General features: G+C 39.0%; 1 protein-coding gene across 12 annotated transcripts in view; it reads left to right on the top strand.

The window, feature by feature from the left end:
* Positions 1–17,006, top strand: part of ptprc (protein tyrosine phosphatase receptor type C) — a 145,586-nt gene extending 128,580 nt beyond the window's left edge. For all 12 annotated transcript variants that reach the window (XM_059984691.1, XM_059984689.1, XM_059984687.1 and 9 more), the window contains 8 exons: positions 366–515; positions 2,520–2,610; positions 3,730–3,866; positions 7,223–7,354; positions 8,248–8,367; positions 10,323–10,492; positions 13,241–13,376; positions 14,335–17,006. In XM_059984691.1, the coding sequence (XP_059840674.1) occupies positions 366–515; positions 2,520–2,610; positions 3,730–3,866; positions 7,223–7,354; positions 8,248–8,367; positions 10,323–10,492; positions 13,241–13,376; positions 14,335–14,610 (1,212 nt within the window). In that variant the 3' untranslated portion in view covers positions 14,611–17,006. The remainder of the gene's footprint in view (positions 1–365; positions 516–2,519; positions 2,611–3,729; positions 3,867–7,222; positions 7,355–8,247; positions 8,368–10,322; positions 10,493–13,240; positions 13,377–14,334) is intronic.
* The last annotated feature ends 725 nt before the right edge of the window (positions 17,007–17,731 follow it).

Here is a 17,731-nt window from a genome sequence, read left to right as displayed (position 1 = left end):
CACCCAATCATCCTGCTATCTGAAGCACTTTCAAAACCAGTGATTAATGGTGCTGACTTCATCCTGTCACCCAGTCACTTTTATCATTTGTCTTTGATGTGAAGGTGGTGAATCTGTGAAATCCATTGCCACAGACGGCTGTGGAGGCCAAGTCACTGGGTATAGGTAGAGGAGGTAGATAGCTTCTTGATTAAACGTTACAGGGAGAAGACAAGAGAATGGGGTTGAGAAGGATAATAAATGAGCCATGATAGAATGGTGAAGCAGACTTGGTGGGCCTAATTCTGCTCCTATGTCCTAGGGTCTCATGGTATTATGATGAGTTGTCTGAATGTATCATGCCTTAATTCTGTGTTCTTTTGCAGGCCCAGTACATTCTGATCCACCAGGCTTTGCTGGAGTACTACCTCTATGGTGAAACAGAGGTCAACCTGTCTGAACTGCCCAAATACCTCAGCAATTTTAAAAAGAGGGACCCACCTACGGAGCCTTCCCTCCTGGAGGCAGAGTTCCAGGTCAGTTCAGATAGCCACGTACATAATCTCAGAGACAGCATGAATGATGCCAAGCAAATGACAACTGCTGTTGAGATAAAGTTTAGAAGCCAGAATCATCTTGTCATGTTTAACTGGGATGCATGCAGCAGTAATACCGAGTTATTGCTAGATTACTACGCATTTCACTTCAGGAAGGACATGGTGTCGACTCAATGGAATTTTACCCAGGCTTTATGGTTTAGATTCTGTTAACCAGTCTTGGATTCCTGGATGACTTAGTTAAACTTTTAATATTTTGGATGGAATTGTTGAGTGTAGCAGCCAAGCAAAACCAAAACAATTGCCACTGCTGGCGACCCTGTGGAGCTGCTCTATTTGCAAGATGTGCCCTCACTCCAATAATGGTTGTGCTAAAGCTGAAGATATGTACCGAATCCTTTATTAGCTATTAGCAAACATGCAATCTTGAAGCAATGAAACTTCAGCATCTAAGCCTAATTGAGTGTTAGTAAGCAGTCAGCAAAAGATAGGACATCTGCCGGTGCCCAGCTACTACAGACAGTGACGAGCAAAGCATGAATACGTGACTTTGCTTTTACTATGTCCCACTCGTGACTAGTTACCATAACAAACACAATAAAACCACTACACAAAATGCAGTGCAAATACAGAGCAGATGCAAGGCTTCTACAGATAGGATAAAATTTGTTCTCCTAGAGGTGTGAGGGAATCAAGGCATTAAAATCAGCACCAGGCCATAGGGCAGAGGAATTAGGAAATGCTTCTTTACGCAATAGTTTACTGAGTCATCTCCAATAAAGGAATCAAGATGCTGGTTCCACTGGTAATTTTAAACTGGGAATCAATAGTCTTCCGCCAGCTAGTGGCTTTAAGAGTGTCAGGAACCGTTTAACCATGATCTCATTGAGAAATGGAATCAGCTCTGGGGAATTTGGAGTTATGAGGCTGTGGAGGAATGCATGGCAGCTGGCTGATTGGGCAATCTGCTGATATTGAAGGAGCCTGGCTGCAGCACTGGATGGAATTATTCAGTGCCCTGGTGATCAGCAACACCATGCAGAAACTGTCAAAAGCCAGCCCATTCCTAATGTCTACAATATAGGACAGAAATGCTTCATTGCCCTTTAATTCACAGTGTAAACCCATAGTGGAGAACATCTAGTGTTAGCCCCATAATGTTCGTATGTTTGATTTGGGCCATAACATTTCTGGCAAACTATTGCTACTAAGCAGTTCCCTTTTCATTACTCTTTACTACTGGTTTCTACTAGGCTTTCATAGCTGAAAATTTTTATTACTGAACACTGAGTGCTGGGCTATTTAAAAAGGAGCCTTAATTTCAGGACGACCTTCTGAAATCAAATACAATATTAAAATATATGATGGCCTCTTGTTTTATTTTAGAGGTTATTGAGGGTTTCTACATTTTTATGTTTAAATTTTGAAGCGGGTGGCAAGATGAAACAAGGTATTGGGCTCCTGTTTCTGTGTCTAATGGTGAAATGTTGAATAACAATTTGAAAGGAAACTCATGAACTTGTGGAATTACATGGGATTAAGAACTCAAAACCAAATCAGTGCCTGAAGGACAGATACTGAGGAGACTTTATGTCCAACAATATCAAAAGTTGATTATGACATACATTCGTTATACACTGGTTAAAATATGGAACTAGCTGTTGGTGATAGAAGTGGTGCTGGATTTTTGCTAAAATTTGGAAATTCTCAGGTTTTCCATTTTGAAGATCTTCACTCAACATTAACATGGGTTAGGAACCAAAAGAATCTGTTCAACTGGAAAAAGAATATCAGGAACAATTTTAAGAGGAATTAAAATATATAACGACAACCTGAAGAATCTGGCAGTTCAAACTGCACTTCTCAATGTCATAATATTTTAGAAGAAAGCAAACATTAAATAATTTGTTTTATTATGTCATTATAAATAGGTTTTATCATGTTATATAAACATTACTTATTTATTATCCCTAAATATTTCAGAGGATTCCACTTTATACTGAATGGAGATCCCAGACGGCAGCAAGACACGCTGATAATCAAAGTAAAAACCGATCACTTTCAGTGATCCCATGTGAGTACTGCAATTTCTCTCTATGTCTCATTCTTTTTCTCTCTCATTTTCTCTCCCACTCTTTCCTTCTTTCCCTCTCCCTCTCCACAAATGGGTTTCATGGGATTATTCAGGTTTCTACCAGAACAGCACTTTATTGTATTTTCCTAGAGTCATAGAGCAATACACTATGGCTGCAATTCCTTTGGACCAACCACTGTCCCCACCTAACTTGTTCCAATTTCCACTGTTTGGCCCACTTCACTCCAACCCCACATCATCCATCTGCTTCTTAAGCGCTACAGTTGTACCTGAATCAATAATTTCCTCTGGCAGTTTGTTCCATGTACTCACCTCCTGTGTGAAAAGTTGCTTCTTAGAATCCTTTTAAATCTTACCTCTCTCACCCTACACCTATGCCCCCTGGCTTTGGACTCCTCTATCCTGGGGGAAAGAACGTTGCCATCCGCCTTACCTACCCCTCTCATAACTCTGTAATATGACCTCTCATTCGCCAATATTTCACAGAATAAAGACAGGGCCTGACCAACTTCTCCCTATAACTCAGGCCTTTGAGTCCTGTCAACATCCTTGTAAATCTTCTCAGCACTCTTTCCAGTTTAGGCATGTCTTTCCAATAATACCTTTACTAAACAATATTGTTTGGCTGCCTAGAGAAAAAGCAAAGAAGCAAATTGAGAGTATGGATTTATGAGTTACTGTGGCATTATGATTGCACTGGTATCCAGCTGCCTGGATTGTTGATTTGGAGGCTAAAACATGAACCCTGGCAAGCCAACATCAATAGTAGTGACTGATAATCTACCAGCTTATCATAATCACTTATTTGCTTTATCAATGCTCTTCAAGGAAAATCTGTCATCCTTGCCTGGTCTAGCCTTTCTATGACTCAGAATAATAGTAATGTGGCAGACCCTGCAGTCACTGTGTCTCCTGGACTCTGAAATGTCTAAGCTAGTCACCCATTTCAAGGACAATTTCAAGCTTTATTGGTGAGCTTAGGATCACCTAAGCTCGTTATATCGCATTTCATATATGTATAAATAGAACACAATTTTTACTTTGAAACTCATCCTGAAATGCAGACTAAATGTGATTTCTCAATTTCTTTTTCTAAAGATGATTACAACAGAGTTTATGTCAAGATGGAGAGTGACAGGAGCAAGGAGAATGAAACGCAAAGTGAAACTGAATCGAGCTCCGATGAGAGTGATGATGAAGAATCCACAAAATATATCAATGCTTCCTACCTAGAAGTATGTATCAGCGTTCACGTTACAATAGTGCTCCTCTCAGTGCATTGGTGGTGGGACAACTAGACACTTCTTTCCTATGACCTTAGGAGCAAGAACTGCCATTTTAATTTCAAACCTCCACAGTGTTGTCAAGATCCTTGTGTATGTTATTATCTCCACCACTGTTTGGTCAGGGTTACCACATCGCAGCTTGGCAAATTTCCAAGGTGCCACTTGCTGATCAGGAGGGCACATGTGCCAGTTCCTGTCTTGTTTAAGATTGCCCACGTGCTGCATGACAGGTAGAGGTCCAATTGTTGTAGTTTCTTTCTCATGAAGTATGTAAACCATTAAGTGTGGGTCAGATTTCAGAGTATATTCATCTGACCCACTGCCCCCAGTTACTTCCCAGAAGTGTATTCTCTTTCACATGACCATCAACTCCCTCGGATTTCTTGCCACCTACCTACTCTGAGGACTAATTTACTATAACCAGTTAGCCATCTTTGGTTGTTGTAGCCCAGTAAAAGCTGCAGGTTCACAGAGAGAACATGCGAACTCCACGAAGGCAGTTGTCAAATTGGATGCAAGCAATTTGTGTGTGAAGTTGTTTTCTTCCCAAGTTCTAGGTGCTGTGAAGTGGAAGGTGCTCAGGTGCAGCACAGAAAGGGCTTGTGGAGATCATGCTTTAGTCTGCGAGGTTTGGAAAGTCTTGAGTAGGATGCACCCATTTGCGTTTATAGAGATATGGTCTCCCAAGAGGAGTGAAAGTGTTGAGCGGACATGAAATGCACATGAAAATAGACCTGATTTTACATTGAGGGGAAAGCTGGGCACCATCAGGTAGCAAAGATTCCTGTGAATAGTCACTGCCAGCTGCTTCAGAGCAGGGACAAAAAACGGAGAATAAACAGTATCTCTGAGCCAAAAGAATGAATATTATGATTTAAAGCATGAGATTAGAGACAGTCTATCTGAAAAACTTAGTGCTGAAAATGAAACTTGTAAGGCCGGTGGAGTTGGGTTCACTATTAGTTGTCAAAAGAGGATGGTATGAATAAGTTTGAAGGGGTAACACTTGCAACACAGTGGGGAAAGAGGAGGAGGCCGGGACTGAATGGGTGTCTCTTTTAAGGAACAGGCACAGATATGATGGCCAAAACACCACCAGCTTTGCATGACTCCACAGCAAATATGTTTTTGAAATGTCTGCATTTTTGGGCTGCCTCAGCTGCTCCGCTTGGTCGCAGCATATTGGTTTATAAATGGATTTTGCTTTGGGATTTGGGAACGTCTAGCAGGGATAGCACATGTTGGCCATCTCTGCCTGCGCTTGTGAGAATGGCTGGTTTGTTTCTGCTGGGTGCGTTCTCTCAGTGGTAGAATGTTCCAGCGTTCCTGCATTTAGACCCAACACAGTCGAGGAATAGTTTAATTCTCATGCAGCTGCGGATTTCAATTTAAGCAAAAAAAAATAAATAATAAGTCCCAGTGATAATAACCCCAAGCCTACCACTTGTTATAAAAATCCATCTGGTTCATTAATGATTTTCAGGGATGGAAATCAGCTAACCTTGCTCTCCCTGGTATGTGTGTGGCTACAGATATCACAAACATGGTTGCCTCTTAACCGTTCCTCATTTTATGAGCAATTAGAGATGGTCAGTAACTGCTGATGTAGCTTTGAACATCCACCTTCTGTGAACTAACAAAGAGAAAATTCCAAGTCAGGATGCATGCTTGAGGGGGAACCTACAGGTGGCGGTGCTCCTGTGCACATATTGCCCTTGCCCTTCTTGCTGATGGAGGTTTTGGGTTTGAGAGGTGCATCTGAAAGAGCCCCGGTGATTAATTGCAATGCAAATGTGTGGTGAAATGCTGCCGTTAAGCTCCACATCAAAAGATATGCTTCCAAAGACCTTGACCTTTTGTGAATCCCCGAAAAAACGCCTCGTAGGCACCTGCCCACACATTAAGCAACAGCATTTTCAAAGCATCCTGCAATGAGTCAGAAATGTGCTCTGCCTCCTGCTTGTTTCAGCCCGATAATTTTCTCCAGACTTGCCAGAGAAGAACTTGCCATCCTGTGGGGTGCAGCAATATTTCAAACGAAGAACGTTGAACATTGTAGCACATTACAGGCTAATGTGGTGGTGACCAGCTCTAAGATCAGGCTAACACTTCGCTCTTGTATACCCTCCATTTTTCTTTCATCCTAATGTACGTATCTGTCTGTACCACCACCCCTGCCAGGGTGTTCCATGCACCCACTTCTTGATGTATAAAAATCCTCTGACCTCCCCCCTCTGCTTTCCTCCAAAGTTGTGCCTGCTCATACTTAGCTCCCCAGAGAAGCAGTATTAGCTGCGATTTCTCTAAGGCAAGAGGGGAGGTAGGATTTAGCCAGCATTAGGGAGGGCAATGTGAATTGTGATTGCTTGAATGAGATTGGAGGCATAAGCAGCAATGTATGTTTGCAAAATGCAAAGCCTAATACAAGCTATGTGTAGAAAGAAGTGCCAGCATAAACTAGGGAGAGGAAGGATGTTCAGTGTGTTTGCAAGGAGGGATGAAACAGCAGTAGGGGGAAGACTGTGCCATCACGGACTGAAGAATGGAAGAGCAAGATATGCATGTCTGTATGAACCTAAAGAAAAGTGAGGGTGATGAGGAATATTGCAACATGAGGGACAAGAATAAAGGGAGGGAGCACCAAAGTGACATTGGAAGGAAAATTATGAGAAATGACAGCACAATCCATTGGAAGAAAGGTTAAATTCTAATTTGGGGAGGGAAGCAAAAAGTGGTTAATCTTTATGAACAAGAGGAATAGTAAGTTTGTGAAGGGAAACATGATAATTATCTGTGTGTCAATCAGGATACCTTTGGGTTGTAAGTAGCAATTTTTGTCATAAACCTCCAAACACATGTCCTTAATCTGGTAATATATCATTCTCCACTTAGGTATTGTTTTGAGTTATCTTTTTTTTTGAACTACCATTGGCTTTGTTAAAGCTCTTGGCCAACCATTGTCTATTGTCTAGAATGATTTGGCACATGAATCCCATATGTTATGACTGCTTTGTTTCAGCTCTGAGAAAGAAGTATTAAACATTCGGTGTAACTTGAAATTTTTACCTGTAATTGGACTTGGTAAGAAGTAGCTAGAAATAAAGGGAATACGTTGAACTTTTCTGTTAGAGGAATAGAAAAATGATCATTTATTCTATAAACAAAAACAGAATATTGAACCTGGAAAAAAATGTGTAGAAATGCCGTAAGACAATGTATGCAAATGTGGATCTGAATCCACAAGGCACATCAGTAGCACCACAAACTGAAACAGCACCACCCCCACTCTGCATTGTATCTTTCAGGGATATTGGCATAATGAGACACTGATTGCCACTCAGACTCCACTGCCTGAAACTATTGCTGACTTCTGGTCGATGATCTATCAGAAAAAGGCAAAACTCCTCATATTCCTGGGCCAAGTAAAAGACAACAAGGTAGGAACAAAGGCTTCTTCATGCTGTCCTTGCCATTCAGCATACAATACTTCATTTTATGCTTCAAATCAGTGCAGTGCCTTGATAGCTTTTGAGAAGGTGCTTGCTACACAATTAGTTAAAATCAAAGTTGGTTTTGCACTAGTACGAGAGTAATTACTGTGAGTATCCTAAAATAGTCCAGGGCAAGAGAGATGCAATATGCCAAAGGTGACAAAATTTCTCTATTTCATTGTAGTCCATATTGCAGATCTAAGACCACGAAGGATTAATGTAAAATGGATTATTTTTATCCCTGATTGGTTGGTTCAAGAATAAAGACATAAGGCTTGTAAATTTGTGCTAAAGCATGGGAAATGGAGAGGATGGTGGGAACTCTGCCCTCTGATGCCCATTCTTGCCCATGGATCACATGGGGACCATAGTAGCTTTATGCTCACTTAGACATACTTGCAAATCAAATCTTTGGGCGATGTGTTTATCCAGACCAAATAGTAAGCCATCTATCGAGTCAAGCAATTGCCTGGTGAGACTGGCAATATTTTGAGTCCATAAGAGTATCCAGTATCTGTAGGGACAATCCCAGCCATCCTTTCACCAGAGGCTACGACAGAGACAGTTTCCATGCTTACTTCTTGACTGACAGAGATCCTGTCATAACAAAGATTTAGGTGTGAGGGACAGTCAGCTTTAGACTGACTTTCCATCCATTCCTCCTGGATTATGTTCACATAAAAAAACAGGATGTTTTAACATACGTAGATGCACTGTTCATGCAGATTTTGTGTACCACAGCAAAGCAGGACAGGTGCCGAGAGTTAGGTTTGCAGTTTTATATATTATTTTATTCTATATGTCTCAATATTTTAAGAATTTTATCATATTAATTTTAGGAATGTACACAATATTGGGAAGATGAAAAGAAAACTTATGAAGATATTGAAGTTAAGTTGGCTGACTGCAATGAACAGCCAGAGTTTACTGTTCAAGTCTTTGAAATAAGACATATAAAGGTAATCACTTAATTATCTTCTATGGTTCAAAAGCTATTTACAGAGTTTTCTCACATTCTGAACTGCACAAGCAAGAAATTTAATTCCACAGGAGCAACAAAGGCTATTGAATTCCTAGTCCTGGCTATCTGTGTAGTAGCTATTTATCAAACTTGTTTTTAACTATTTGCACCATCAACTCATCTACCTCATTAAAATGCGATGTGAGTTCAGATGAAGAACTTTAAGCTTTGACTTGCATTCTTTACCTTGAGCTGGATTTACTTTCTGTAGCATGCCTTTGTTTTTATTTTCTGACCCTTCCTGTTATGTCTTAACTTCCATTCCCAACCACAACCCTTCCTGTATCACTCCCCTCACATTTTTCTTTCTCTACTTGGTTCAAAACCTTTTCTACAACCCCATTTACATTACTTCTACAGTCCCAGTATGGTTCAGATGAAATTTCTTCCAATGAACCATTCTCTCCTTCTGCTTCATACTGGTGTTGGTGCTCTATGAATTGAAGCCATTTCTCCAATACAAAAAAAAGAGATGTGAAACATGAGACCAGAACTGTCAAAGGTGTTGCTGAGGTTCTTTCAGTTATGCATGTAATATCCTCTAGTATTTCTTTCTGTCAGTGAAAGTGGAATTGCATGACTGTATGCAGGATGTAGATCTAATGTCAGAAAATGACTGAATAGAAAATGCTGGGAAAAGTTAGTCAGAAAAAAGATTCAGAACACTGGAGATAAATTGGTAAATTAGTTTATTATTATAACGTGTACTGAAGTGCAGTGAAAAGCTTGTCTTGCGTACCATCCACCAGATGAATTCACTGCATCACTGTATTGAGGTAGTACAGAGTAAAGCAATAACAGAGTGCAGAATAAAGAGGTACAGTTACAGAGAAAGTTCGGTGCAGGTATAAAGTACAGTGCAAGGTCATAATGAGGTAGATTGTGAGACACCAGTCAGGATGTTTCACCATGGCATCAATGTGGTTATGCCAGGACAGGCTGTGGGTGAAATTCACTCCTAGGAACTGGAAACTCTTAACCCTCTTGATGTCAGCACCATTGATAAAACAGGAGCATATGCACTGCACTTCTTATTGAAGTCAATGACCAGCTCTTCTGTTTTGCTGACATTGAGCGTAAGGTTGTTGTCATGAAACCATATCACTAAGCTCTCTATCTCCTTCCTGCACTCTGACTCATCATTGTCTGAGATATAACCCACTGCTGTGGTATCACCAGCAAACGTGGATGGGATTAGAGCAGAATCTAGCATGTATCACAAGTGTATAGGGAGGCGAGTGGATGACTGAGTACAAAGCCTTGTAGAGCACCAGTGTTGAGAATAATCCTGATAATGGTGCTGTTGCTCATCCTTACTGACTATAGCAGGAAGTTGGCCAGGAAGTCAAGGATCTATTGCAAAGGGAATTGTTGAGTCCTAGATCCAAGTGTTTGGAGATGAGCTTAACAGGAATTATAGTTTTGAAGGCTGAGCTGGAGTCAATAAACAATAGTCTAACATTGGTGTCTTTACTGTCCAGATATAAGAGAAAGAGTAAGGAGATGACACTTGCCATAAACCTGTTTCAGTGATTGGCAAATAACAATGGCTCAAGGTTGTCTCAGAGGCTGAAATTAAAGTGTGAAGAACTTCATAACGATGGATGTCAGAGCCATCTAGTGATAGTCATTAAATCACGTTCCCTTCTTTTCTCAGGTAACAGGATGATCGTAATATTCTTAAAGCAGGTGGGAACATCAGATTGAAGCAGGGAGAGGTTAAACATTTCTGCAAAAACACCACCAGTTGATCTGTCTAAAACAAAACATTTCGGAAGTACTTGGCAAGGTGGACGGTATCTTTGGGAAGAAAAGTAGAACTAATATTTTAGGATCAAAACCGCATTGAAATTAGTCAAAACTTAAATTTTGATGTAACTGTTTTATTTTCAGAGAGAAACAATTCAGAAAGTATACCAGTATAACTTCCGTGAGTGGAAAGAATCTGGGCTTCCTGAAAATCCAAGTAACTTTATCACCATGATGAGGAGCATCAAGGAAAAACTGTCAGTGATTAAAAATGAACAAAATGGCACAGTACCACCCATCATCGTACATTGCAGGTAAAGTCTGCTAGCATTAAAGACTATCATTTACATCAAATGTCCATTTTGAGTGCGCTTGAGAACATGCATCATCTCTCGAGGACAAAAATGAGCCTCAGTTCTAAACTTATTTTACAACCTATGGACTCACTTCCAAGGAACCCTCAACTCGTGTTCTTAGTATTATTTATTTATTTATTTATTTTTTATTCAGTATTTACACAGATTGTCTACTTTTGCACGTTGGTTGTTTATCTTTGTGGAGTTATTCATTAATTTTATTGTATTTCTTTGTACTACTGTGAATGCCTGCAAGAAAGTGAATCTCAGGGCAGTATATGGTTACATTCACATACTTTCGGTAACAAATATACCTTGAACTTTGAACTAAGTAGTTCTTTTGGTTTGTGTGTTTTATTAGGAGGAATGCTTGGCAGAGGTGAATGATAGCATTTCTGAAGAGGAACAACATCTCATTATGAGCAATAACCACAAATTTAGCAAGTTTTATTCCAAAACGGTCCAAAATCAAGTTTATTATAATATGCCCAATACATGTACTGTATGCAAAGGTAGAATGAAAATCTTACTTGCAGAAGCTGCTGCACAGGTGCATAGCACAAGATAAGCATTCACAAGATAAACATAACTTATCCACAGTTTTTGAAGAAATAACACAATAAGAAGAAAAAAAGGGATTTATTTCAGGATAGTGAGACATTGAAACATATTTTCTGTTGTTTTCACTAATTATTTACTTAACTAGAAATCCCTTTCCTCACTGAACTAATATGAAATATTCAATTTCCTATTTTGTTTATTCGTACAGATTGTCTGAAACATTTTGGCTAATTAGACTTACTGAAACTATTTTGCTCATGAAGAGCCAGCTGATCCGAAGCAACAAACTTAATCAATCAGGAACATTAGACAAAGGAGAATGACAATGCCTCATTTCAATTTACATTCAAAGCCAGGTCTCAGAGGAAATCTGGTGGGAGACAAATACACTGTGTAAAGAAAAAAAATTTTCTCAGTACGTCTTCACCAGAACTTTGTCCACTAATGGATTTGCATTTTGTTAAGAAGTGCAGAGAATAATCATAATCCCCACTACTTAAAAACAAATCTCTAAGAATGCCGCTGCTATCTATAAGGAGTTTGTGCGTTCTCCCCATGATGGCATGGGTTCCTCTGGGTGCTCTGGTTTCCTCCCACATTCCAAGATTAGGAGGTTAATTGGTCACATGGGTGTAATTGGGCAGCGCAGGCTTGCTGTGCCAGAAAGTCATGTTACTGTGCTGTATCTCTAAATAAATAAATACTAAACTCTTCTATCAATTCCGTTGTGAGCCTTGCAGCATCAACTTGACTTAAAGACAAGGGCAAATACAACTGAATGTTAAAGTCACAGTAAAATCAAAGCACTGGCTTTTGCAGTAAGCAGTCTCCAGCAATCACCACAATTAAGGTTGAAATTGAACAGCCACGCTTGGCATTCATATATGCAGTTTGGTGTGAGAATTTTCAAGTTGCTTTCAGAATTGCTGTTTTCCACCACAAGCTTTGTTGTAACCCAGCATGCACATAATGTGTGGAATGGTATGACTTGTAACCGACGCGACTTGATATCACTAAAATTCCTAACTATTCAAGTGCAAGCAAATTTTTAATGGCTGGTTTTAAGTACTGCCAATATCCGTGGATCTGAACATCACCTTTTAAGAATGTTAATCTCATTCAATCATGTCTTTATTATTTCTCTTAATATTTAAAAGAGTTAAAATTGCACACTTAAACAAGAGAAAGTCTGCAGATGCTGGAAATTGAAGCAACACATACAAAGTGCTGGAGGAACTCAGCTGGGCAGGCAGCTTCTGTAGAAAAGAGTACAGTTGACGTTTCAGGCTGAGATCCTTCATGAAAATTGCACATTTCTCTTCTTTTAGTTTCATTTTTCTTTCAATCTTGTTACAGAGACTCTCAGTTTCTGGTTAGGATCTATGTATATTTAGCAACAGATGTGGGTAAGGTCAGAACGTCAATGTCCATTCCATCTGCCCTTTAGAAGGTCATAGCGAATCAACTTCATAATTTGCAGCAGATCTTCACGTGAAGATAGAAATATCAGTTATTGCTTTTAATGACAAAGGAGAAATGTTCAGACAAGAGCCAAATTCTGTTTGAAGACAGAGCAGTATTTGATCTTTCTAATCTTTGAGAAGTGAGAAGTATTATAAATGCTGGGTTTATTTCTAATTAATTGCCAATAAAGGAGCAAAGTGATGGCCTCCCCCTAACAGATTCATCTCAATCATCCTGACAGTACTGTCGTCAGCTAATTAATTTTAAAAAGATTCAATCAATGCACTGGTAGGATTTAATATTTGAGAATAGTATGTTCACAAGCTGCTGTGCTACTAACAGAATTATATCATGTATCTCATTCAAAATACCAAGGGGTAAACTCCAATGAAGATCATATCTGGGAATTGCATCTGAACTCAGGATTTCTGGATAAGTTACTGTGAGACAGTGATCTGCAGATATGTTTCCACTGTGACTTTCCCATAATTTTTGTTCAGGGCATTGTGTAGTGCCAGGTTAGAAGTTCAGAACCGGTCTCGGTTATTTTAACACCATGGCCACGGAAAGGGAGATTGTACAAGGCATGTAACTGACAATCTACTGTGCCACCTGCTTGTGCACCTGTGTATCTGGGACAGCTTGGGTTGCTTCATGTTTTGAAACCTTCTTTTCTTTCAGTGATGGATCCAAGCGGACAGGAATATTCTACTCTCTTTGGAACCTACTTGATAGCGCAGACAATGAAAGGATAATCGATGTTCTCCAGACTGTCAAAAAATTGCGTAAGCAGAGACCGGGAGTGATCCCTACCTTTGTAAGTATTGCTCAGAGCACCCCACTCAATCTGTTCATACACAGCACATCTCTGAGTCTATCTTCCATTTCTCTCTGCATCATCCCTCACATCAGCTGATTATATTTGCAACAGAAATAATTTTCAGGATGAAATTAAGTTGACCCACAGTGTTAACTTTTTGCATGAGACGCAGTATGCAGTACCATTAATGTGCCACTAAATGCATCAACTTCTATGCAATTTCCTTTTTCCATACTCTTTTAAAGCAATGTTCAGATTTTGTGTCCACTACCAGGAGGTTTGTAAATGGTTCACTTGGGCAGGAGAGCCTGCTGTGCTGCTGGGATTGATGGTCCAACTGATTTCCTCTGCCCTTCCTCCATTATGAGGCTTTGATTAGAGTTCTGGTGTAAAATGTTGATAAGTGCAGGTCGGATGCAGTAAAATTTCATCAATCTGCTATGCTCAGGACTTTGGTGTCAGGCTGGCAGATATTCTGAATTATTGGATATTATTCCATTTCATACACTATTTTATTAATAAGTTTAAAGGGAACGTTGGAAGTGAGGGCCTGGTGAATTCCAAGGGAGTGTAGAGAAACTGAACCAAGTGAATTTGACAGCAACGTAGGGTGTGGTAAAGTGAAAATGGAGATCAGTACCCTGTGAGCCAGTTCATAATCACTGGGATTTCTAAACTGTCAGACAGTAGATTATTGGAGTTTTACTTTGTGAGGAAATAAAGAATGGCATTTCCATCACTGACATCATTATGCTACAAGAATACTTAGTTTTTGGCTAGAACATTGTTCTGGGTGTAGAACCTGCAGTCTCTAGTGCAGGGATTCCCAACCTTCTTTAATGCCATGGACCCCTTCCATTATCCAAGGGAGCCTTGGACACCAGGTTGGGAACCCTTTCTCTAGTGTCTAGATATTAACAAGAGAACTAACAATGTGCTTGATCTATTTTGACAGGAGCAGTACGAGTTCCTCTACGATGTTATTGTTAACACATTCCCCGTGCAGAATGGGACATTAGTATCTGGCAATGGCTCATCACAAACCTCTGTTGAGGTCATCTCTGAAACCCCCTTGGAAAACAAATCTCAACAAGAAGCAGGTTCTGATTCAATAGAAAATAAGAAAGAGGCTTCTGTTGAGGAAGACCAAGCTAAGTCTGAAAGCAGTAACACCAAACAAGCAACAGAAAATCCTACTAATGGACCTATAACTAGTGAGGAAAATGTGTGAGAAAAAACTGTTGTTGTGCATGCAGTACTGGTATTAATCAGTAATTTTCTTACTAAGAGAAATGCCTAAGTGTGGCTGTTAATTTTTATTTGCATGAACTTGGTTTATCACTGGATACACCCAAAATTTTTGCCAGTACACAGTTCAGCAATGGCAATCAGTTTGAACGTAAGTATGAATGTATTTCCATGAGGATATTAGTTTCCTAATTTAAAGCCTAGTTTAATGTTTTTGGTCTATCAAGTTACACTAGTAACTCTAAAATAAAGCAAAGAGACCTTTTAAAGAAAGAACTTTATATATATATAAATATATATATATATTTTATTGTGTGTATTGAAAATCTAAATGCTAATTTTGCTTGGGGATGTATTATTTTTAGCAGTTCATATTTTAAGATATGGCAAAAAAAGTCACGTAATGAGTGTGAAGAAAATTGGCAGTTTTATTAAGCGTTGTAATTTTTAGCTTTTTATAATGCAGCCATTTTTCAATTTACAAATTATTTTTATAGTTGTTTTTTCCAAGTTAAAGCTGTGCAGTTGATCTGCTTAAAAATGATAATGTATATAGCTATAGGAAATTACATCAAAGCTCATTATATGGAAGCAAACTGATTATTTGTAACAGATTCATAAAATGGCTAATCATTTGTAAATGGAAATATCTCACTTCACTGAAGAAGACCAAAGACATGAAGCCTGATTGCAGAATAGATTCAGATTCACATTCATTTATTTATCACATGTACGTCAAAACATACAGTGAAATGTGTCCTTTGTGATAGCAACCAACACAACCTAAGGATGTCCTGGGGCAAGTGTTGCTCCACATTCTAGCACCAACATAGCATGCCCACACTGTTCAGCAGAGCAACACAAGCAACAATAACAATACAACAACATCAACAAAGCAAGCCTCTTTCCTCCCATATGCACAGACTGGCCTCCAACCCCGGGACAGGCTGCTTCTACAGTCTTTGGTCCAGTACTGTCTCACAGACATTAGGTGTGGACTTGCAGTTGCCGACTGGCAATCGTCAGGCCTGTAGGTCAACCCAAATGGCCACAGAGCCAGACAAAAGTTCATGTTTAAATCAGTATTTAAGCTTAAAACAGAGACCTCATTTCAGGTGAGATGTCTGAGCAATAGTGAGGTAGCATCAGATAATGTTACTGGAGATCTGTGGAGAAGATAAAGAAAGAGCTGGAAAATCTCAGCAGCTGAAGTTTTCTTTGTGGAAAGAAATTGTCAGAAATGAGAAAGGGTCCAGGTAGCAGAAATGGTGAGGGAGGGCAATGGGTTGAATAACATGGAAGGGTAACATCTTTGAGGATTTATGGGTTGATAATCCAGTCTGCCTGACGTGTGGCAGAGCTAAAAAAAATAACCACTCACGGTGATGTGAGAAGTTATAATAGTCTTATCAGAGACGTATTGTGAATCTTTGTTGTAAATTGTCCTGGGAAGGAACGGTCTCGGAATCCACCAATAATTCCATTTCCATTTATCAGTGACAAGGAAAGTTATATGTTCCAACTGAGGCAAAAAATAACTCTGAAAAATACACTTAAAACCAGACTTTTTCCAAAGATTTGGTTGCTTACACATTCATTATGAATGCATAAAAGATTCTGAGTTCAGTTACAATTGCAGCTGGAATTTTTGTTTTGGATTCTTTGCTATCAGTGAATGGTGATAAAGCTGTTCCTATTGATCACTTACAATCAGCTTTCTGGCTTCATGTTAACATGTTTCCAATTGAGGTAAATTATTCTTGGAGTAAGCCTTGATTTTTTGCATTCCAAATAACTCCAATAATGGCAAACTATACAAAGAGGTATGACTTCGTTTCCATAATGTAATACATTACCTCAAGACATCATACAGCTAATTGAGCAAGTTCTGCATTGATGGCACTGTTTTGATGTAGGAAATGCTGCAACCAGTTGTAACAAACCATAATATGATAATGGTTTGTAATATATATTTTAATGAGGTTTGTTAAAGGTTTACAAATTGGCTAGGACATCTTGGATTAGCTCTCTCACTTCAAAATATTGCACATGATTTTGCATCCTCTGCAGAGAGCAGAAAAGGCCTGGTTGTCCATTAAAAAGTGAAGTTGGTTTCTATATTATAACAGTGTTATTTCATTAGTAGTCGAGAAAATGCATTGCTTCAAATAATGGAATAATTATTTCTAGAAATTTGTTTGGCTTGTTGCATTCAAACTGGATTCTGTACATTTTACTCAAGATTGTGCTATTTAAATTTTTCTGGATTTTTTTTAACAGCTTACAGTTTTCTAATGCATATTTCTTTAATTCAACCATTCTTTATGAAACAAAGAAACAAAAGATTTTTGTACTAATAGTGTTCTTGAATAAATTAAATGTCACATCATTTTGTGCAGTGTGACTATAATTGATGTACATGTGTCAGTGCAGGAGCTAATATAGTTTAACATTTCAACCCCCCCACCCCTATTTCATTTGCACCACTTTGGAGTCTTTGAACAATAGCGCAATGTCAATCATGTCTCAGCCTTTAATAGTTATAAACCGTCTGTAGTTATTTGGATGAAAAGCAATTTGTTGAGCTGGAAGATGATGGGTGTCAGTAATGAGTAAGGCTACAGTTTCTAGCCACTGTTAATATGTAACATACAGACCACTCTTGATTTACTTTGTGAGCAGCTTCCCTTGCAGCTGGTGACAGTGACCTAGGCTCAGGAATGGAAACGAGCTGGACAGGAATCCTGCAGTCAATCACTAATCAGATGAACTCAGATTGAATGACCTCCCAACACTCACACTGAAATGGCAAACCACAGGTGTGGTGTCACTGTATCTGAGAAGCATCTGTGAAAAAGATGGAAAGCAAAATTGCCATAGATGTGTATAATCACAATGTTCAAACTCCAAACTTTGAGAATCTGATCAAAACAAGAGAGTTCAGAGGATTTACAAGTATGTTCTTCTGAACATTTAAAGTGGCAATTTAAAAAAAATGAACTACTTAGATACTATATGAATGTGGAAAAACTATAATATATCATAAATTATTAGTTCCAGTTATTTTCAATTGGTCCTTTGGTATTTTCTTCTGCATCTTCAGA

Source organism: Hypanus sabinus, chromosome 11, assembly GCF_030144855.1.
Source record: "Hypanus sabinus isolate sHypSab1 chromosome 11, sHypSab1.hap1, whole genome shotgun sequence".
In the NCBI taxonomy this organism is placed as follows: Eukaryota; Metazoa; Chordata; class Chondrichthyes; order Myliobatiformes; family Dasyatidae; genus Hypanus; species Hypanus sabinus.
This window is presented reverse-complemented; position numbering and strand designations above follow the sequence as displayed.